This window comes from Dama dama, chromosome X (assembly GCF_033118175.1).
Source record: "Dama dama isolate Ldn47 chromosome X, ASM3311817v1, whole genome shotgun sequence".
NCBI classification, from domain to species: Eukaryota; Metazoa; Chordata; class Mammalia; order Artiodactyla; family Cervidae; genus Dama; species Dama dama.
The window spans coordinates 133,952,723-133,976,400 of record NC_083714.1 but is presented as its reverse complement, the minus strand read 5'-3'; the positions used below and the strand labels follow the sequence as shown (position 1 = coordinate 133,976,400).

The following is a 23,678-nucleotide window of genomic DNA, read 5'->3' as shown; positions in this document are numbered from 1 at the left end:
GAGTTCCAGGCCTCCTCCCGTTATCATTTACTTTTCTGTTTAGAGAATTTTCTTTAGCCATAACTTATTTAAGGATTTGCTGTTGACAATTTTTCTTTCTGTTCCTTCATCTGAGAATGTTTTTATTTTCTTTTTATTCCTGAAGGATATTTTCACTAGATGTAGAATTCAGAGTGAAAAGTCCTTTTTGTTCAGCACTTAAAAATGCTGTGCACTTCCTTCTAGACTTCATGATTTCATATTAGAAATCCACTGTCTTTCAAATCATTCTTCCGCTATGGGTAATATGTTGCTTCTCACTCACTGCTTTTTCTTTGTCTAATGACAAAAAAGTTTTTAGAAGTTTGGTTATGATGTGTCTTGGGATAGATTTCTTTGGGTTTATCCTGTTTAAGTATTGCTCAGCTTCTTGATTCTAATGGCTTATCCCTTTGCCCAATTTGGGGAAGTTTTCAACCATTATTTCTTCAAATATTTCTTATTTCTATAGTCTTCTCCTTCTGTTACCCCAATGATACAAATGTTAGACCTAATGTTATTGTACCAAAGGTCTCTGAGGCTCTATTTGTTTTTTTTTTAATTTAATTTTATTTTTTATTTTATTTTCCAAAACTAGCTTCCATCTGTTGGCTGGACAACAGACAGATAGGGTAAGTTTTATTGATCTCTCTTCAACTTCATTGATTCTTCTCTCTGTCATTTCCATTATTAAGCTCATCCGGTGTACTTAATATGGTGATTTATTTTTCAGTTCTATAATTTTCATTTTTTAATATCTATTTTTTGCTGAGATTTTCTAATTTTTTGTTTCAGGAGTGTTTGCATTATTTATTAAAGCATTTTTCTGATGGCTGCTTCAAAATCTTCGGCAAATAATTCCAACATCTTAGTCTTCCCAGTGTCGGTGTGTTATTTTTTCATTGAAGTTCTAATTTTCCTGGTTCTTGGCATGACAAGTCACTTTTTATTGTATCTGAGGCATTTGAGCGATTACAAGACTTCATCCTGCATTTACATTTAGCAGGCACTAACCCTATTTAGATTAAGCATGCAGATCCTGGGCTAATTTGTGGACTATATGATTATATGATGCCAGTGACTTAACTGTCACTAGCTAGTCTGGTGCAATGCTAGTCTGGTCTTCTTCATTTGTGTTACCTAGAGGTCACTCTGAATACCTAGGTGGCATTTCATACTGTAGTTTATTTTTTTCAAACTTTTTGGAACATTAATTCTAGTCAGATTCATGTATGTATTGGTCAGGATTTTGCTCCAGATCTCCTATGTGAATCCCTTTCTCTAGCTCTCTCTTCTTCAAGATCCTCCCCACTATCTAGTGGAGAGGTTGAGGGGTGTCACCTACCACTGCTGAGCCCAGGGCAGGGGTGACAGTTCAGACTTCCCATCTGGTATCCACTGACGACATACCACTAGTGAAGGAGCCAAATGCCCCAGAAACAATTTGCTATCTGTATTTTAAGCCACACACTTAAAGGCTCAACAACCTCCATTTATTACCTCATACTTCTGTAAGTCAGAAGTCCAGGTCAGCTCAATTAGATTCTCTGCTCAGGGTCTCACAAGGCTAATATCAAGAATCCAACCAGGCTGGACTCTTATTTAGAGACTTAGGAGGACAATCTACTTCCAAGCTCATTCAGGTTGCTGGCAGAATCCAATTTTTGCAGCAGTGGGTCTGAGGTCTCCATTTCCTTGCTGGCTGCCAGCCAAGGTTTGCTCTCTGCTCCAATAAAGTGGTCTATATTCCTTCTCACGTGACCACTCCACCTTCAACGTCACAACTTCTCCCCAAGTTTTCCATCTTTCTGATTCCTCATCTTTCACTTGACAGAGAAATCTCTCTGCTTCTAATGGCTCAAGTGCTACAGTTAGGCCCACTTGGATCCCTCTCCTTTGACACCATATAACATAACACAACTACTAGAATGATTGTTGTTCAGTCGCTAAGTCATGCCTGACTCTTTGTGACCCCATGAACTGCAGCACACCAGACTTCCCTGTCTTTCACTACTGGGATGATAGCTCATCACATTCATGGGTTCTGGAGATTCAGGAGTGGAATCTTGGGGATCATTCCCAGAAATTCTGCCCACCTTACTACCACTGGGCAGAAGACAGTGTTTAGTTCAGGGCTTAGTAGTCCAGAGTGTTTGCAATTAGAACGTATTAATTCTAATGGGCTCACATAGAGCATTGTTTGCATATTTCTATGTTGTTTTGTATTTGTAGTACACTTTTAAAAAAAACAATTTCCAGCATGATTATGTTTCTTTATGTATCCATAAAGGTACTTTAGAAATAACAGTATTTTCAAATGTAGAACTTCAGCTTACAGGTTATCAAGCCATGGGCTTGAGAAAAGATACTAAAGAGAATGATACAATCAGTCCCATTGTACAAAAGGAGTGCCCGAGCTTTTTCAGGCAGCAAATCACCTGAACTTTAAAAAATATTCCAAGGCTCCTATACCAACTGCTGCCCACTCCAAACTTCTGACAATACAGTGTGCCTGGAGCAATGCCAGACTGGAGACTGACTGGTTTCCGGTCCTGTATGGGACATTCACAGTTCCCAAGTTTAAGTGTCCAGTAATGATCACAGCAATATCTTACACGGTTTAGGTTATGATCGGTTAGAAAACTAGGGGTTGAAACACATGATTTCAAAGTTCCTTTCCAACCTCAAATTCGATAATCCTGTCATTAAGAAAATAAGACTCCATTATGCATAATCACCAAGATCAACCAGGTCAGGGGACTGCTCTCCCTGAGTCACAAGACACCCCTACACACACACACACACACACACACACACACACTTCCTGTGCTGCAACAGTGACAAAGGCTGAGGAATATGCCAACTGGTGTGGCTTTTACTGGTAACACATTTGTCTTCAATTACTCCAGACCCTTCCTGGAGTACCATTTCTCGTAACAGCATCTAACAGGCTCCAATTATCAGTTTTAAGATTTTGTTCTCTAAAAGAAAACTATACGTTGAAAGTTTCAAGAAAAATCTGAGTTGGAACTGGTTGTGTGCAAGGACTCCATGGATGGGGAACAACTAGATAGTCACACATCTGGGTTATTTACCATTCTTAGAAAAAGACAACAAAGCTCCTTCTGAAAAGCATATCCTGAACACCGCAAAATGACAAGCTTCTTTACAAATGAGTAAAATGAAATATTTTCCCAAATTGCCTTACTTTCAGAATTCATAGGAAAAGAGAGTACCAGCCCAGAAATCCAGGCAAAGGTGGTTCTTTTGAGCTGAAATAGCTGATTTCTTAAGAGAATCATTTCTGAACTTGTAGAAAGCAAGTTCACAACCACAATTCTGAATATAGAATAGCAACCTGGAAATCTCTACTTGATGTCACTTGTTGTAAAGTAACTTTGTAATTTTTTTAACTCAAGAATGGCAGAGTTACTGAGAGGTTTCTCTCAGAGTGGTACAAATGTGCACGTCCCTGGACACTCAGGGAAGGCAGGATGCAGTGGGTAATAATGGTGAGGGGTTTAATCCCACCAGGATAACTCAGACACCCAGATAAGGCTGCCTGCTTGAGTTCAGGTTCCAAAGTTCTCTACTCCTCACTAGCTTGGAAGTCTTTTAACGTTAAGATGCCTCAGTTATCTCTTCTAAAAAATGGGCATGATTGAAAAAAAAACTGGTACCTATGTCATAGAGTGGTGTTAAGAATTTAATAAGATATAAAGCATGTAAAGGACTGGGATTTTGTTTAAAGTATCTTTAATATTAATTTCTCACTTTGATACTAATTTCTCATTTAAATGCTTTCTTCTCTGCAATCACCCTCTTTGTTTTTTGTCTTTTAATTTTACTGAGGCTTTCAATGGCTAAGTCAAAGATCTTGGTAAATGTCACAGTGCACTTGAAAATATATGGGTTATTGCCAAATATCTTTTGATATTGATTTCTAACATAATTCCACAGTGATAAGAGAACAGTCTCTGTATGATTTCAATACTTTTAGACCATTACATTTTTGCACCTTGTTCTATGTCCTTGGATATGTTCCAATGTCTCCTAGTTTACAGTCTATGGGAACTTGAATAGAATTTGTATCCTACTGTTGTGTGAAAATTGTATAAATCTTAATTATGTTGAATTGGTTCAGATTGCTTTTCAGGTCTACTATATCCTACTTCTCTGTATATTCATTCTATTAATTTTTAAGAGTTTGATATTGAAATTCCAACTGAAAATCTTCATTTATCTACCTAAAAAAATAATTGCAATATATAGTAGAACTATATGTAAATTTGTTCTGTATTTTTCAAATCTCCTGTAAAATGTTTCATCATACTTTCATAATTTAAAAAAATTAAAATAAAAAAAGCATGTAAAGGGCTTAGCCTCCTTCCTGCTTGGTGTAAGTGTTCAATAAATTTTAGTCCTTGTATGCAGATAGACATGGGCAATATTATATACACAGAGCCAGGCAGCCAGTGAGCCTGAAAGAGAAGATAGTCATTATTATTCCATAAAGTAACCCAGCAATCAGGGCCAAAAGATAACTGTAGGTTCATTTAGCGTGTTGCAACAGAGCCGTCTGATGAATCTAGTCAAAACCTTCTCAAGTGGCATTTTAATCAGGCCCATCTTTTCAGAACAATGTCTAACATATGCTCTCTGGAGTACAGAATGACCAAAGGCCAGGTAACAGGAGCTAACACTGTCCTCCTGAGGAAGAAGCTTCCTAGTATTACATTGTTTCATTTCACGTATCTCCTTTGTGCTCACAGTCTCTGGTCCTGGCCCATTGCAGATGCCCAGTAAAGGGTCCTTGAGGAGTATGGCAGATCCCCCACACCCGAGGACACACCATGATGCATCATGAGCAGGAGGAGGCTGTGCACCCTAGGAAACACATCTGGAAAATTCCTGCCACCTTTCTAAGAGAGATGAGTACCTTGAAGACAATATTCTAGAGACCTCACAAAATCAATGGCCCTTGGGGTGAAAAAGAAAAATGTGATCAAAGAGATCTACTTCAGGGTTTCTGAGTATAGAATAGCAACTTGGAAATCTCTCCTTTATGCCACTTGTTGAAGTAAATGTGTGTGTTTTCTGAAATCAAGACAAGCAGAGTAAATATGAGCTTTGCCTCAGACTGGTGCAAACGTGCAAAAGCCTCACCTTCCACCTCATCGATGAAAAAAAAAAAAAACCATGTTCACCAACCACTTCACCCAAGTACAAAAAAGACTCTGGATATGCCAGAGAGAGATCTGAAACACCTAGCAGATGAAAGTTGGGGCAACGGGAAACTGAGCTGAAAACTGTTACACTCAGCATAAGACCTGCAGCTACAAGTAAACACACCTCAGCCTTTGACAGAAGGGCCTGCGGCTGCGGCAGCGTATGCTTCTAGCTCACACATCCACTGACAGGCAGGGAGAGTGCACACTTCCTCACACACGCACACAGCAACTTAGAGATCAACAAGCACGTTCTTTTAAACCCTGCTGCAGCTTCCTGCTTTCTACTTGAGAGCCTGGATCCCACTGCCCTTCACCTAAGGTCACCCTCTAAAGCAAGCCAACCCTGCTTGGCGATCCAAGCCATGGGTTCAAGGCCTCTGTCTTTTGAGAGTCCTTTGGCCAGCTGTGAAAAAATGTCTGTCTGTGGATACATGTCAGGAGAATTCAGGAAAAGGCTGCTAAGACAATCTTTGCTGGACTCAAATCCACTGTTGTCTGGCTCTGATTTAAGGTTCCAAAAAGGGGGACACTGGTCAGTAAATCCAACATGGAGGAAATGAACCCCTATGAAAGAGCCCACATCTGTCTCTCATGGGTGGCTATCTTTCTCTTCCATTTCAGGTCTCAGGAGGGCAGCCGTATTTTTAAAAAATAAATAACTATGAGGATTTCATCCATGTCTCCTACTATTATATCTCATATTACAGTCTATTGTGGTCTGTGCAGACAAAATATCCAAAATTTGGAAATGAAACCAAAAATGATCATTGTGTGAACTTTTAATATCATGCTGATGTATTTTCTAATAAGCGTGACCCTGCCGAAGGGGTTATCTTATTCTTTCTGAAAATATATCCTAAATTAACTCACACTTTATTAGGGTATTTTACAATTCTATAAAATTCCTGGGGTAACATAGAAAAACAGTAAGATACGCCATTTTCTTTTTTTCTTTTCTGATAGAGATGATAACCCCGGAGGTTAAGATTTTATTGTTCTCTTCAGGTATACACTGCTCTATTTAACATGAATAACCAGCAAGGACCTACTGTCTATCACAGGGAACTCTGCTCAATGTTATGTGGCAGCCTGGATGGGAGGGGAGTTTGGGGGAAGAATGGATACTTGTATATGTATGGTTGAGTCCCTTCACTGTTCACCTGAAACCATCACAACATTGTTAATCGGCTATACCCCGATACAAAATAAAAATGTTTAAACAAACAGAAAAAGATTTTACTGTCCTCTAAGACATGGGTTTCCCTGGTGGCTCAGCAATAAAGAAGCCTGCCAATGCAGAAGTCGTGGATTCGATCCTTGGGTCAGGAAGATCCCCTGGCAGAGGACATTGCAACCCACTCTAGTATTCTTGCCTGGGAAATGCCATGGGCAAAGGAGCTTGACAGGCTACAGTCCATAGGGTTGCAGGAGTCAGATACAACTGAGTGACTAAACAACAAAAAATGCATGAACCCACTTTGATCTTTTTTTAATTTTATTGAAGTATAGTAGATTTATAATGTTGTTTTTGCTTTGATTTTCTTTGAATATTCCTTTTCCCATGGACTTTTTAGTCAGTTCCCCACATCCTCACAGGGTCAGTTTTGTTATTGTGCTAGTTCTTTTGTTAAATGAGTTCAATAAAACTTTTGACACATGCTCTCTATTGGCATGTTTTTGACAATCTAAGAAGGAGTTTTTGATAGTTCATGGACTCAACAATCAAATCGTCCCTGGGAGATTGAGTTCTATGCTTAAGGACCCCTCAGCAGTCAAACTCAAAAGGTCAACTATGTGAAGACCACCAGACTCAGGCACAAATGAGGCCCCAGCACAGATGGGATCCCCCCTCATATGGGCCACAGATTTAAACAGAATAACAAATATGTTGAAAGCGAGGGAGGGCAGCAATTCCACTCCTACATGTATATACATAAGAGAAATGAGTGCCTGTCTCCACAAAACACTCAAACTGGAAACAACCCAATGTGCATGTTTAAGAAAATGGATAAAAAAAAAGAAAATGGATAAACAAGTTACAGCATACTCATAAAATGGGATACCACACAGCAAGAACACATTTGTTGTGTGAAAGTAGCCATATATACAAGAGTACATACTACATTACTATTTACATGAAATTCAAGTATAGGCAAAACTAATTTATGATGACAGATTACTTATGAGAAGGGGAATGACTGGGAAATGGCATGATGGAACTTTCTAGAGAGATAGAAATAAAATTCATCTGGATGATGGTTACAGAGGCATGTGCTTAGATAAAAAATATCAAACTGTACAATTATGACAGCATTTTAGTCTATGTAAACTGCACCTTGAAAAATGAGTAAAATTTTTTAAAAGAGAAGGGACCAAGAAAAAATGTACTCTAAAAGAAGTGGGTGAGGAGAGAGGTAGGGGGAAGAAAGGGAAGAGGGATTCTAAAAGATTCTTCTTTCACATGTATAGTAAATCAACTAAATAAGAACTAACTAAATAAAAGAAAAAGAGGAACAAACCCAAAAGGCCACAGGGCCTGGTTGGGTACATTGATGAGCACCAAGAAAGAGCCCAAGAGTTGCAGAAGCCCAGATAACTTTGTGTTTTGTTTTGTTTTTAATTTTATCATTGCAAACCAGGAATCTTCTTAATGCTGGAGTGGTCAGACTGCCGGGTATTTTTCCTTGAAGAAATTGAGACAATACAGAGTTGAGGGTGGATACTGAATCCCCACACTTTAGGGGAGCAGGTTCAACTGGGACACTAATTAAGGATCTGATAAATGAATCAAGAAAACACTTAAGATAAGCTCTCCGATGATGGTCACATTGGCATAAGGCACACAACTAAACAATGAGATAACATGAGATTACTCAATTCTCTCTGGGGAAAAATGATTCTTAAGCTAAATAAGGCATGTGTAAACCTACTTTCAAAACTGTGAACTTATGCCAATATGATTATTACTACCTAAAGATGTATTTTCAGCTTCCAGAACTCTCTATGGCAGTGTTCTTTATTGTTCAGCTCTGCTGCATCCACCTACTGGATTTTCAATAATAGGCCTAAAACATTCCCAGTGGGTGAAGACTTGAAAATAGAATCAGCCATCTGAAAGAAGCGAAGTTTCTTTTTCTGCCAAATGTAACAGCCACAAGTGGTGCGGCCCCAGCCGCTCCTGCCACATCCTCTCTGGCACAGGTAGAGCAAGCACCTCCCAAGCATGCGGCTTCCCCTCCCTGGAGGTGCTCAAGCCAAGGTGAGACAAGTGTCAGGCAAGGGCAGGGGCTTTCAGGCCAAGGCCAGGGGAGAGAGTCCCTTCCTCCACCAGTAGCAGGGACAGCAGTAGGTGTCGGTAGGTGGCCGGCCACATGCTAAGTGACTTTGGCACATGGTCTCCTTGAATCCTCAGAGGGCCCTGATGGGGTGGTCGGGCTCGGGAGGGAGGGAAAAAACAGATGGCATACTCGAATTAGGTAATCTGCGATGGGAGGCATAAAGAGACTTTTACAAAGTAGGTGAAGGAGAGAGACACTCAGAGGCAGGAGCTGAGGGCTAGAAACAAAGGAGCCCCAGGTCTGCTGAGATGATGCAGGGAAAGGAATGTAGAAAACCGATCTGGTGGGAGCAGCCACCATCTTGCAGAGGGACATGGCCAAACACAGGCCAGCCTGGGGCGGGGAGCCAGGGGGATAAGCCCTGATGTCACTGGCCTCCCCTCTGCCTCAGACATCTCCCACCAGCCTCCCCTTGAGACAAAGCCCATGGGCCATGCTGGTCTGGCCCAAGGCCCAGCAGGTGGAGAGGGGCAGACAGAGGCCCTGGCAGGGGAGCAGGATCTCAGTGACGAGCTCCTGCTCCCCAGCACCCCTGGGGCTCTTCTTGAGCGTGCCCTCCCTGCCCTGGTGCCCACCAGCTTTCACAAACACTTATGATGCCCCACTATCCCTGAGCAAAGACTAAGTTCAAAGTTTCTGAGTCTGCAGATTAGTGGTTTGGAATAAGCCAAGGACACAGTAAGGGGCTTCCCCGGTAGCTAAGACGGTAAAGAATTGGCCTACAATGACCCAGAAGACCCAGGTTCCATCCCTGGGTTGGGAAGATCCCCTGGAAAAGGGAGTGGCTACCCACTCCAGTATTTTTGTCTGGAGAATCCCATGGACAGACAAGCCTGGCGGGCTACAGTTCATAGGGTCACAAAGAGTCGGGCATGATTGAGCAACTAAAAGAAAGAAAGAACATGGTAAAGGCTCTGAAAACAGGGTCCACCTTCTAAACTAGACCTGGAGTCCCTTCTTCCCATGGTTCTACTCTGTCACTCCTTCCTCCTCCATCTTCAAGCCAAGCTTTGTCTCTTTTATCCAGAAAAGTTCCCCTTCCAACTCAGAATCTGGCTCAATGCCAAGGATGGTCCTTTCCCCAAAATTGGGGTTTAGCTGGGAAGGGCAAAAGAATTCACCCTCATTCACTCATCAGTAGAATCAATCCCTGGGTCCCAGATGTGAAGCTGTTCTCCTCTTAAAATGGGAGAGAGAAGGCTGCCAGGTCCAACCATAGTCCAAGAAAAAAAGTCTATCCTCCCACCACTGTTCAGAGCAAGCAAGGTTTATCAGCCTGGAACCCACCAAACTCTCCCCAGCTTTCTGCACACCAAGGAGAAAGAGCACAAGAGAGGTTAGTAGGATCCTCTGAGGCAAGATCTTGAAGAAAGATGAAACTGGGTTTCCATTTGTTCTACACTGGGTGGGGATGGGGGTGGGGGTTACTGATAGAGGGCCCAGGGGGTGAAGCCTGGAGCACCTCACTGTTCTTCTTCAACTCCTCCCATGTCACTCACGTGGTTCTTTGATGGGGGCACCTGCTTCTCTGGGCTTAGCATCCCCCACACCACCTGCCTCCCGATGGCCCCAGGTCTCAGGCATGGTCTGGTGCCACCGGAACTACAGCAGGGGCCCTGGGGACTCCTGCACGCCACCCTCCCTACCAAGAACAGGCCTGTCTAGCCCAGCACTGGGCGGGAAGGTTATGGTCCAAGGACTTTTTAGACCTATGTGGTATTTCCCACTGGGATCAGCCCATACGTGATCCGTTTTTACATCTAATTTCAACTATTATTTACAATTGCATGGTATGAAATTTCTCAACATGACTGAGTTATTCAATACATTTTTGTAATTAACCCTTCAGTCAAGGCCATCATTTTCAAAACCTTACTGGAAAAAAAAAAAAAGATTTTACTCAATGCTTCATGACCACAAAGGGGGAAAGGAAAATAATATTGTTCCTATCAAAACAGCAATATGATGTGAAGATGGAAACATGGCACAATTGGAATTCTGCATTTAGTTTGCTACCTGATTTAAGTGTTCAAAACTGAGTTTCACCTTCATTTCGGATGGGATAGAAAAAGGCAAGAGTCTTTGAAACTATCAAAGCATACACACAATTAAAAGTAAAACAAGTAAAGCAAGTGGACAAACTTTACATTTTCTAGCCTTGTCTAAATGATACACAGTTTGGAAAGTGAACATCCTGGGCCTTAAAGGAAGTGAATTGAAAACAAGTATCCCCCGATATCAAGGGCCAAGCTCTACGTGCTCTTCTTGACAGCACATGAGATGTCAAGCTGTCAACTCCTCCCCTGGGAGGGTCCCAGGAAATTCCTCCTCAAGTGCCCCCACACCTTTGGCCAGTAGAACCCACATACAAGACAAGAAAAGGGGTTTTCGCTTTGTACTCACTCTTACAAAGTTGTCAGGGAACAAACCTCTCCTGCCATTGATCTGTCCCTCCCACCAGCCTCCATCCTCCTTCCTGATGTTGGTGATGATCTCACCCACGGTGATCGTCAGCTCATCGTCGTGCTGGGCCTGGTAGTCAAACTCCACTATGGCCTCCACTGGAAGGAACAGGGACCAAAAAAGAAGAAGAGCACTTTAGATCGGATGTTGGAGAAATCCGAAGCCGGCAGCACTGGACAGTCAGGAAAGTCCTATTAAAGGGGCTTCCCCTCTACCAGTACTTAAAATAACAGGGCCACCCACAGCAGCCCGGCTTTGGTTAACCTGAGGCCTGTAGCACAGAAGCCACAAAGTGCTGGTCCGTGGTCAGGCACCAGCAGAGTGGCCTACAGGTCTCAGGACCAGTGGGGGCTTCAGAGGGGAAACCACACAATGACAGAAGAATGACACCTTGTGCACCACCCTGCCCCCAGACGCAGCCCAGCACCATTCCCCCAGGCGCAGAGACTGCGGACCACGGCAGGTGCCAGTCTGGCTCTCGGGTGCCCTCTCTCTCATCAAGACTAGGTGAGGCTAACCTCCCAGCCTGAGCTGTGCAAAATGTGGGTGATGAGCATGCCCATGCTACAGAGATAATGCCTGCCTCTTACCAGTAAGAAGATGGCTGCTTAGGCAGCAATACCATTTGCAACTGTTCTCCCGGTCCATGGTGATTTTGTACACACAGTAATAAGTGGAGGCAAAAAATGAGGCAGAGAGGTCTTCTGGTACCCATGCAAATTAACAGAGCCAATCAACCCAGAGGTTGACTAATTTATCCACACACAGACTAAACAGTTCATCTGCTCTTCAGGGTTCACCTCACGCCCACCTCAATCTCTTGTCCTTTTCCTTTTTTACTTGCAGCTTGATCTGAATGAATGAATAAATGGATGGATAGACAGATGAACAAAGGGTGAATGAATAAATACAAGGGTAGTAAAAATTAGGTGAAATCACAAGTGCTGAATTAGCAACTTAGAAATTACAGTAAAAGAATAGAAGAGGGACTTCTCTGGTGGTTCACTGGCTAAGACTCTACACTCCCAATGCAGGGGGCCTAGACTCTAGCCCTGGTCAGGGAACTAGAGCCCGCATGCTGCAACTAAGACCCAGCATAGCCAAATAAATAAAAATAATTTTTTTTTTAAAAAGAGTGGAACATATGTACACCTATGGCTGATACATGTTGATGTTTGACAGAAAACAACAAAATTCTGTAAAGCAATTACCCTTCAATTAAAAAATAAATAAATTTTTTAAAAAAGAAAAAAAAAGAATGGAAAAGTTAAATGAGCTCTATAAGGAACCCATACATAAAAATGAACTCAAAATGGATCATTGGTCTAAATGTAAGAACTAAAACCGTAACATTTTTATAAGAAAGCACAGGAGAAAATCTTAGTGATCTTGGGTTTGGCAAAGATTTCTTCAATAGAATACCAAAAAAAGTGCAAATGACTTTTACAAATTTAATATACAGGGGTAGGTTTTCCAGGAAAAAGGCTGGTAGGTGAATGTGCTCCCTGTCAAATACATTTTGCATATATATCCATTGGGGATAAATTCCTAAAGTGTTTCCAGATGAAACAACCCTGTCTACCCAGACTGGTGTGCTCATCTCGTCCACTTGTAATGTCAGCTAACCCAGACAGTTCATAAGCAACTCAAAGCAGAATTTCCTTTCCTAGATTATTTTTTCATTCCAAAATTAACTGGCTGACTGTGCTGTCATAAATCTGCCCAGGCTGAAGTTGAGTTGTGAACCATTTTCATCACTTATCAACAGAAAGGAAAAGTGTAAGAGCATAAACAAGGCAACCTTTTCAGATTTCTCCTGGTTCCTGACAAATACAAAGACAGAAACACTCCAATTTTCTTGTATCATATGCTCACGCCAGCAGTTAAAACGAACCATCATAGCAATCAGAACCAGGTCGATCAAAAAGCAGCTTTCTTCAAATTACCTAGACAAGGATCTATTGAAGCTCTGCTATCAGAACTGAGATTACAGTAACCACTGTTTATGTGCCAGACACTTTTCCTGCATTATCTCACTTAATCCTCTGATGCCCATCTTTCCCAATTAAAGAACCTGAAGCTTAGCAAAGTAGTTAAGCTTATTTTCTGAGCCAGTGCTCTCCAAACTGAGATGCACTCACTACTTGAGGAATTAGTTGACAAGATGAAAAAAAATTAGTTTATTCATTTTAATTTTAAAAAGAGAGAAATTCAACATCTCTAACATTCCATTTGCAGAATGACACTGGCTCCTTCATCCAGCCTCTAGGTCAGGCAGTCAGGGATGCTCCAAGGGCACAGAGCAGCCTGCAGGACAGCTATGTCCCTTGACAAGAGTGGCTGCCAGAGTAAGCACCAGCTTTCAGTTCTGAGAGGCCTCTTGCTGAAGCTCCAGTGGCACAATCGGTTAGCGCACAGTACTTATATAAGAAGCCTCTTGGTAGAGTCTCTTTATGACTATTACCCCTCTTAACTAAAATCAGCCTCACTAAATGGATGAGAGACTTGAGAAGATTTTGTAAAGAAAATAAGGGTTGGAGATAATATTCAACACACGACCATGTCAACAAAAAAACATGGCGGTGTTGCCACTTCAGTCCCTAGATGGGAGCTCTCTGTCCACCATGCTGGGAGGCAAACACAAGGACCAGCCAATCAGCACAACACACTGAGTTATAGTGACAATTTGTAATTCAGGTTTTCTCCCATTCTTGATACAAGTTTAAGTTACCTAATTATAATATGGAACTATTGGAATTAGCAAGTTATTTAAAACGATGTACCTGAGCCATGAGGAAAAATGTCTTCACTTTTCACCAATGTCTAAAATCATACAATAGTCAGTCTTATGTTTTCCAAAAGTTCATTAAACCTAATAATAAATATTTAGAAGCTTTTTTGGGGGGTTCTTAATCAATAAGTACAGCAATATATTTATACATAATCTATAAATAAATACATATATGGAGATAGTAATTTTTTAAATAACAGGTATTATTCTTTTTCACAAGAATAGGATTGGAACACTGACCTAGGCTCTGCAAGGCTGATCCTATTGCAGTACTTAGAGATGAAAACTCAGTTTTTTTTTCTTTAATTTTTTGATGCAAATCATTTTTAAAGTCTTTATTGAATTTATTACAATATTGCTTCTGTTTAATGTTTTGGGTTTTTTGGCTGTGAGGCATGTGAGTTCTTAGCTCCCCAACCAGGGATCAAACCCTCACCCTCTGCAGTGGAAAGCAAAGTCTTAACCACTGGACCACGAGGGAAGTTCCCACTCATAGCTTTTCTGATGGGGACAGAGTATAGCCCAAAGCAGAGTTGGGGAGAAGCAATGCATGGGACCTGCCTGACAGAGATGGGGAAGGAAGCTGCTCAAGGGTCCATCCTGATGCTAAATTGAAATGGTGTGTACTTTGGGGAACTCAGAACCCCATCAACTTGGAGAACACAACTGTGCTGCTTCTTTCCTAAACAGCAAGTCTCATTTTCTGCCTTTTCCACACTGGCTTTATCAAGGTGAAGCTGGAAGAGGACAAAGGGATCTGCTTCAAGAAGATGAGTCCAAAGAAATAAACAGCTGCTGCCTGTTGTTGAAAACTGGAGAGAAGCAATAGCCTGGTTTGGCTTCCATCTCCTTCTTATGCGGAATCCAAGAAGAACACAGCTTTGCCAATGGCTGCTAGGAATAAGGCTGAGGGTGAGGACTGTGGGCTCAGGGATCTGTAAAGCATAACAGTAATTTTTAAGTCTTCCCAACATCCTATTGAGCTGGTCTTTCCTGAGTTACCCTTCCTTTAAACCCCCAGACACTTAATCTCAAGCGCTCTGCCTTCTTTCTGGGCCCAACCGGACTCTGGCTGGCCCCTTTCTGGTTCATATGGCCCCCAAGCCTCCCTGGGCTCTGGCACTGAGGCAATTTCATGCTGTGGTGGCTGCATGTGTGTCTTGTCCTCCCAGAAAGCCTCTAAATACCTTCTGGGCACAGATGTCCCTTAGTTTTGCCGTGGTCCCTATGAGCACCCATGACATACAATAGGTACTCAATCAAGCTGTGAGAAACCAACGGCTCAGCTTGTATTTGCATTTTATAATGGCAGATAGTTCCCTGCCCAACAAAGATGCTACTAAAATGCCAAGTGTCAATCACATTTTTGCAAATTGAGTCAGATCTTCGGTGCACGAAGAGAGCTTGCTATTTAAAGGATCCTGTGGTTAATTCTTTTGTAACATGAATAATCACTTCCTGCTTTACCTTTCCTGTCAAGAAGAATTTTTACATATCAAGTTTCTCTAAGAGGAGGAAACCTATGTATGGCTTTGTTAAGAGCTCACAAAACATGTGGTTATGTCTCTCCTACCCCTTTTAAGGGCTCTTTCAATGTCCCTTGTAAAGCCTTTGAAAGGTTTAGAACTTTTGCTGTCCACTGAAGTGTCACTTGCCACATGTAGCTATTGAATACTTGAAATGTGGTTCGTCCAAATTGAGATATGCCATAAAATACACAGCAAGTGGCAAAAACTTATTAGAAAAAAAAAGAATGCAAAAATCTCACTAATTTTTATATTGATTGTATGTTGAAATGATACCATTTTAGATGTGCTAGGTGAAATTATTCAATTTCATTTCAAGTATTATTCAAATAAAATTCACTTGTTTCTTTTCCTTTTCTGAATGTGGCCACAAGAATACTTAAAATCACATACGCAGCCAGTATTATATTTCTATTTTAGAGAGACAGTTTAGGATAATACTTGGCAGACAGGATCTCTAGATCTCACAAAGCACAAACACAGTCAAAATATGCACAGGAGCCCATGAGAAAGTCTGTGGCTCTAAAACTCATTTTCTTGTCTTCAGGAAGCTACCACTAGGAAAAAACCTGACCTAAGTTTTTTTTTGTTTGTTTCTTTTTAACAGTACCCTTTGGGAAATTACCTCTGGGCATGAGCACAAAATTAAAACATTAAGCTAAATAAAATATATCAGAGGTATAATTAGGCCAACAGTAAACAAAATCCCATGTTTAAAGACACCATAAATTATAAAACTTAAGGACGTCTCCCTGTTAGAAAATACCACTCTCCAGCTTCCTGCGGTGCCAAGAGCCAGCCTCCACACGTCTGCTAAAGCTACCATCGCTGCAAAAGCCAAATCTACAGTTAACCTAAGTGCACAGAAAGACAGAAGCAGAGCCAGAGGAGATAAGAGATCTGCTTCGAAATGCAAAACCTCCCCATCTCCGCCTTCAAACCGGCTGGGATGTCTCCTCCCCGCAAAGATGAAATGGGTGGTTTTTAACTGTCGGTTGGCTAAGCCAGCTGCCAAGCAGCTTCTCACGGCGACCAACTTCTCATGGTGGCGATGGTGTTTCAGAGGCCCCGCTCTGTGACCGGCCCCTCCCTACCTCTGAGCTTGATCTGGGTGCTAACCACGCCCTGCCAGCACTCAAGGGCGGCTGGCTCCAATCAGACAGCGAGCTCCTACTGGGAAAAGCCCTGCTCCTTTTCAGGATTCCACCTCCCTTGCCCAGCATCAACTTGTGTTCCAGCCCTCTGACTGAAGAGAACAGATAAAAATCAAGAAGTACTTTTTCACCAAGAAAGTTTTCACCAAAAAAGATCACAACTGCCAGTCATTAGAGATAGAAAGAACATGAGTTATCATCTTGTCACACCCTTTTCTTAACTTTACAAATGAGGAACTGAGGCCTGGAATGTTCCGTGACCAAAGCTTACAGAGCTAAATAATGGCAGCATCAAGACTAGGATTAAGCTCTCCTGCCTTACTGTCCAGGTGAGAGAAGGGAAAATCGAAAGTAAAAAAAGGGAGGGGAAAACTGAGACCAGTAAGGTACACACTTCCACAGCAACTGGCCTTTCTCTTTCTTTCTTTCACCTAAAGCATAGTTAACAGGATACCCAGAAAAAATTTTACCAGCCAGGAACATATGAGAACCTATGTTCAAATCTACAGAGACAGAAAACAGATGAGTGGTTGCCTAGGGCTGGAGTGGGAACCGGGCCTGACTGCAAATGGCTAGGAGACATCTTTAGTGGGGGACAGATATGTTCTAAAATTAAATTCTGGTGAGAGCTTCACAATGCTATAAATGTATTAAAATCATTGAATTGTATACTTTAAAAGGGTAGAATTTAATACCTCAACATAGTTTTTAAAAAGACAGTCTGTGTAATGTGAGTTTTGGAATTTACGATGGCAGAGATTTGCTCATCAAGGTAGTTGCCTGTATGTGTCCCAAAGAGAAACCATTGCCCACCCAGGAAGGGGAAGCCATTTGGGGAACTTTCCCCTCCCTGAGGAGATACCATCAGATGAGACCATCCGCCCACAGGCCAGCCCTGCCCTCTGCCAGCACAGGACTCAACTACCTCACACAGCAGCTGTGACAAAGGCTGGAACAGGCTGCAGCAGATCCCCCACCAGGGCCCCTCGATGAGGCAGGTACTCCGGGGCTGACTGGTTGCCATCTTTCCCAGACTTCAGCCTCCAGTTTTTTCTTCCACCCTATAAACCAGCCCATGGCCTTCCAGTAAACCTTCTTCCCTATTTTAGTGAAAGAATTGGTTTCTGTTGCTTTCAGCCAGAGAACCCTAATGGGTACACTCAAGCATCAACTTTTTTTAAACTTTTTTGCTGCCCCAAGCAGCATGTGAGATCGTCCTTGAGCTGAGATCAAACCTGTGCCCCCTGCAGTGGAGGTGTGGAGTCTTAACCACTGGACCACCAGGGAAGTCCAAGCATCAACTTTTTAATAAACAGACTCTTTCCAACACAAGTGTGCATAAGGCCCGGTTCTCATCAGCTCATGCTTTCTCGGCAGCATCTGGGCTGAGGGTTTGGGGACCCACACTTCCCAGGTGAGGACCTCAGGCAGCGCAGGGACTTTCAAGTCCAACAAAGCTGACCTTGACACCAGCCACATTTTCCTTCGGTGTCTTTACAAACACACCACTAAGGGGCACCAGGCCAACAAGGGGGTCATGCCTAAGGCTTGAAACTTACAAACTGAGCCCTAGCTCCCCCAAGGAAGAGATGCTCAGAACAAAGACCTCAGTGAACCAAGAGCCACTGGGCTTGAACTCTCTCCCCAGGTAGCAGGCAGTGAACCATTGTCTACAGCAGCCAGTAGCAACTCCCAGAACTGGGCATCAGCAGGGAAGTGGTAAAGAGATGAGATGACTGGTAAAGTGAAGATGAGAAAGAAGAAACCCAGGTGGGAGAGATAAACAAAGGGCCACCACCAGCTTCCTCAGACAGCCTTGAGGACACCTGTCACGCAACTTTCTAAGATGGCCCGAGGAACCCTAGCCTCCCCATCTCCCTGCTCTTGTCACCTCTGCCTAAGCATCTTTACAGAGGATGTGAGGAAGAGGGGAAAAAGCACAGGATTTGGAGCCTGGGATGCCCAGGGGTGAATTCCAGCTTGGACATGCAGTAGCTGTGTGACTTGAGGCCAGATACCTTACTTGAGTTCATTTCCTTTGTGCTTAAAATTGAGAGATGATCTACCCACCGGATCACTGCGAGGCAGAGGGACAATGCCTGTTAACTCCTGTACACAGAAGGTGCTCAATGAACGACAGCCACTAGTCCTATGGGCCCTGATGCTGTGAGGGTTTCCTGGGCCCATCTTCCCAGTCTGCCCCCTGGAATGGGAGCCCTTAAAGGACAGATATGACCATCCCCTCCCCTCATCTGGTGTCTGGCACACAGTATGTGCTCAACAAATGTTGATGATCAAGTACGTCTGGAGAAAGTGTCACCCCTAAATCAGAGCTTATCACTCAGCACAATGAAACGCAGTTGCCACTGGGAGCCTAGTTGTTAGGCCAGAAGGCTGGAAAAAGTCAAAGATCAGGATGACTGGACAGTCACAGAACAACAACAGTGCACTGGGCCGAGCCTCTCAAGTGCACTGGGATCAACCTTGACTCCATGCTCTCCCCTGTCATGACAGGACCACTGCCCCTGACAGTAGAGGGGCACTGAATTCAAGCTGAGAATGGGGTACAGGGCCATTCCCTCAATGGGGAAGCGCTTCACAAAGCCAGGGGTTAAGTTCCTTGCAGCCTGCACTAGGAAGCCTTCACCTCACCAGGGCCTCAACCAAGAAGCTAAGAACAATGAGTTATTAAACACTTCCCGACTAAAATTAACCCTTGCAAACCTCATGCACAGCTCTCTTAAGAACATGCATTTGACAGATGGGATAAGAATACCTTAGATAGAAAAAGCCTCTTTAAATGAAAAAGAAAACAGAGAGAAAGTATGCAGATGGTTTTGCAGGTTAAAAAAAAAGGACACTAAATACAATTGATTAGAGTTAGATAAGCCTGTACAAAGAAGGATTCTTTGTAACAATTATGGAGGGGAAAATAAACTGCATCTTAGAGCACCAATTTAGTAAATCAGTTAAGTCAAAATGACTTAGTCACCTAAAACAGAACCTTTTTTTAAGTAAAAGAAAGCACACGAATATTGCTCTATACAATATTTACAAAGTTTTAAGTAATAAAATGGCATGAGGATAAGTAGAAATGGTATTTTTCCCTGGACTTTATAATGACAGCCTGGTTCTCAGACTCAAAGGAGACTCGAAGCTAGGTGCCTGATTAGAGGGTGATCCCCTATGCTTCTTGGTGAAAAAATCCAAAAAGTTTGAGGCCAACCAAAATGTAAAAGAAAAGAACAAATGGTCAGATGTCTGCTTCTACTATGTATTAATTTAATTAGAGATTCTGTAAAATAAAATAATTAGAAAATATCGCTTTTCCCCCAATACCCAGTCATTTCAGGAACCAATCTTACTCAACAGATACTACATAGATGGCTGAAACACCATTATGGATAAGATATCTAAAAGGTTTGCTTAAAACTTCTTTATTAAAAATGAATTCATAGAGCCCTGTTGTGAAAGATACTCTGTAAGGACTATAAAAGAATACACGATGGGACAGACAGGAAGCTGGCTTTAGAGTTGGACACGTGTGAAAGAAGAAAGGCAGAAGCCTTTCCGCTGATGTCAGTGTAGCTAAGCTGAATCAGCTTTAAGAGGCAAGAATGTTTAGAAGAGTGGAGAACAAGGTCAAAAGGAGGGAAGTGAAGAAGATTCCAGAGAAAAACATAGTCAGTGTGGTCGGGGGTGGGGGTGGGGGGAGTGGGCACAAGGACTGAGTCACTGCCTGGCCCTCTGTTAACAAGAAATGCCCTGTCTGGGAAGGGAGAAAGTAGAGAGGTGACAGGAAACCACAGACAATCTTTTTGCTTCCCTTCCCAGCAGATTTAGTGCCCCTTTTCAGGCTTTTATACCCCAGGTATCATAATCCTGCTAAAGTGTGAACCCCTGAAAGGCAGAGGAGAAGTGTAAAGCTGAAGCTGTGTGTCTTCTAAAAGAAAAGTCACACTGCACAATGCATCTTCCTGCCTCAAGCGCTGAGCTGAGTGCCCCGCCAGGCACTCAAGAAATGCTTGTTGTTGAGGGGAGAAATTTACCAGGATGATTTTGTCAAGAAGCTGAGAATCCAAGAACATGGGATCTGAGACAAATGCACAGGGCTGAGAGCAGAAAATAACAGCACAACAGCAGCTCTTCAAAGCAATCGAGAGTTTCAAACTGTCAGAAGCATAACTACTTTGAACTCCCCAACAGCCAAACGGGATATAACACCTAGAGCATTTATAACACCATAACATGTAGGTTACTCAGGCTGTTGCATCTCATGGTTTCATACATGATGTTACACAATAATTCTGAGTCTATCAAGAGTAACTACCAACAGTTTTCAAATCTTTTTGATTGGCATGTTTAATAGCAGGGCAACAATTTGAACTTAAAGTTGCTAGTCAAGTATCCACTTCATGAATATTCTTAATCAACTAAATTATACTTTATCACAATATCAGAAAACCACTTGGTAAGTATGCATCTAGACAGATTAACAAAAAACGGAAGTAGAGCTAAAACCCAACATTTATCTTTCCTTTGAAGGTTATGAATTAAAGCTGGACAAACAAAATAATACCTAAATAAACTGGACTGAAGTTTAAAACTATGGAAACCTTTTCCAAAACTGAAACATGAGGTTCATAAAAATTAAAAAAACTAAAAGGATCAACAGCCCCATATCAACAGACTTCTAGGATGACTTGAGTAGACCAATGTGTAATTTTTTTTCAGAAATAATTACATTTAGTCATTAGACATCATTAAAAAAAAAAGCCAGGTAACCTTGGAGAAATGGCTGATTTCAGGTCTGGGGCAGGAAAGATGACAAGCCTGAAACATCTTATCAGACAAACATCTTGTCAAACCAAGGAAGCCGTCAGAGATTAATAAAGTGTCAAAAGGATTCAGAACTGAACGAGAAAAGGACACAAATGAGACAATATGACTATCAGTAAGAAGAACTGTAGTGGACTGAAACACATCAAACAGGTTTGATGCCTCAAATTGATACATGTTATGTGAATCTATGTTTCAGAGTGATTTTTTTTAAAATCAAAGCTAGGGAATCAATTCCTATTCTGAAAAGGGGTAAATTCAGGGAAAGAACCAAACATATATCCCGCTTTTTGCCCATATGATTTCAGGATAACTAAATTGTTGAAGAGGAGAAATTTCTCTTTATGGGCATATTCTAACTAATAAATGAAGAACGAATGAGAGAATTAGACAATCGACATTTTGCAACATGCAGTGTAATCAGGGACACGGGCAATGCTCACTAACGGCTGCTAATGTTACAAAAAGGGAGACAACCAGGCTTTGAGAGCCTCATGATGGAAGTATGCATAGTCCCATGAAGCACACTTGCCAATGAGGGGAACGAACCTAAGTCAAATCAACATCTGGATTTACTGTCAGCTGATAGAGAGGACAGGAAGATGGTCAATGGCTCCCAAAAGCACAGTCAACAAAACCCAGACCACAGGAAACTCCAAAAGCAAATTCTTCAACAACAACAATGAAATTGTAAAGGAAAAAAGAAAAGATATAGGAGAGCCTAGATTAAAAGAGCCTGGAGAAGAAAATGGCAACCCACTCCAGCATTCTTGCCTGGAGAATCCCATGGACAAAGGAGCCTGGCAGGTTACAGTCCATGAGGTCGCAAGAGTTGAACACGACTTAGTGACTAAACAGAGAGAGAGATTAAAAGAGACTCAGGGACAAACAACCAATTAGAAAGTTCAGAGCTTTCAAATTCAAACAAATGCCTTTTGAAATATTTTAACTATGTGTAATAATTGGCCATTTGGACTGGATGCCTGATGATAAGAAAACACTGTTAGTTATTGTAGGTGTAAAAATGATATTATGATTCTGGTTTTGAAAAGAATCATTATCTTTAAGAAATACATGCTGAAACACTTCTGGATTGTTAAAATGCTCTAAATATGCAAGGAGAAGAACAGTATTCTACACTGAACCTAAGAGAAAAACCTAAGATAAAAATCTTAATGCTGGCGTAATCTACGCTGGTGTAATCAGTTGTTTCGCAAGTGATTCAGCTAACTGTGTTATACACAGCAAGGCACCTGAAAAGGGAGATGGGCAACAAGTCACTAACAGAGTGTGTGTGTGTGTGTGTGTGTGTGTGTGTGTGTACCTAAAGTTGTTATCAATGGTGCTGTGTGTGTGTGTGCTGTGCTCAGTTGTGTCTGACTCTTTGCGACCCCATGGACTGTAGCCCACCAGGCTCCTCTGTCCATAGGATTCTCCAGGCAAGAATACTGGAGTGGGTTGCCATTTCCTTCTCCAGGAGATCTTCCCAACCCAGGGATCAAACCTGAGTCTCCTGCATTGGTAGGCGGGTTATTTACCATTGAGCCATCTGAGAAGCCCATTATGGGCACCAAGTATCTACAAATATTTTTAAATAAACAATTAACCCAAAAGTATTTTCTCTTTTTAGTGCTATAGTTTATTCCCTGTGAATAATTTATAACCAAAGTGGTGATTATCTCTCTGTAAGACATGCTTTATAAGAGAAATCTCAAGGCAACTTGGATGTAAACTGTTTACCTTGGAGGGTGTACATACAATGATTAATCCTAATTGCTTTAAGATACACTTTTAGCTACTTAAAAACTACAATAAGCAACAAGCACAATCAAATGTATGCTTGTTCTACACCACACGTCTACAAGCATGGACCTCCAGAAAAAGCTTCAAGGCAACCTCTGGGAACATTTTCTTAATTTGAACTTTTTTTTTTTTTGGTTGCTTTGTATGTGAATGCATATGAAGAGTAAGGATATAAGTATTTTTATCTGTCATGTGTCATGTCTTTTTTTAGCTTCAGTGAAACATAACTGACATACAACACTGTATAAGTTTAAGGTAATGATTTGATATACTTGTATATTATGAGGCCACAGTAAGGTTAGTTAACATATTTGTCTCCTCACATAATTACCATTTTGTGGTGGTAAGGTAGTGGGGAGAACATTTAAGACCTACTCTCTTAGCAATTTTCAAGTACATAATTCAGTATTCATAACTACAGTCATCCAGATATTCCAGAACTTATTTATCTTATTATAGGGAATTTGTCCTCTTTGACCAACATCTCATTTCCTCCACCCCATTCCCAGCCTCTG

The 23,678-nt window shown here is 41.8% G+C and overlaps 1 protein-coding gene across 2 annotated transcripts in view; it reads right to left on the bottom strand.

Annotated features, from left to right (window-relative positions):
* Positions 1-23,678, bottom strand: part of SH3KBP1 (SH3 domain containing kinase binding protein 1) — a 334,741-nt gene that overhangs the window by 282,155 nt on the left and 28,908 nt on the right. The window contains exons 1-2 of one of the 2 annotated variants that reach the window (XM_061136772.1): positions 11,641-11,780; positions 10,991-11,148 (exon numbers count right to left, since the gene is read on the bottom strand). In XM_061136772.1, the coding sequence (XP_060992755.1) occupies positions 10,991-11,148; positions 11,641-11,698 (216 nt within the window). In that variant the 5' untranslated portion in view covers positions 11,699-11,780. Of the gene's footprint in view, positions 1-10,990; positions 11,149-11,640; positions 11,781-23,678 lie in introns of those variants that run through there. The other variant, XM_061136773.1, reaches the window with a different exon arrangement.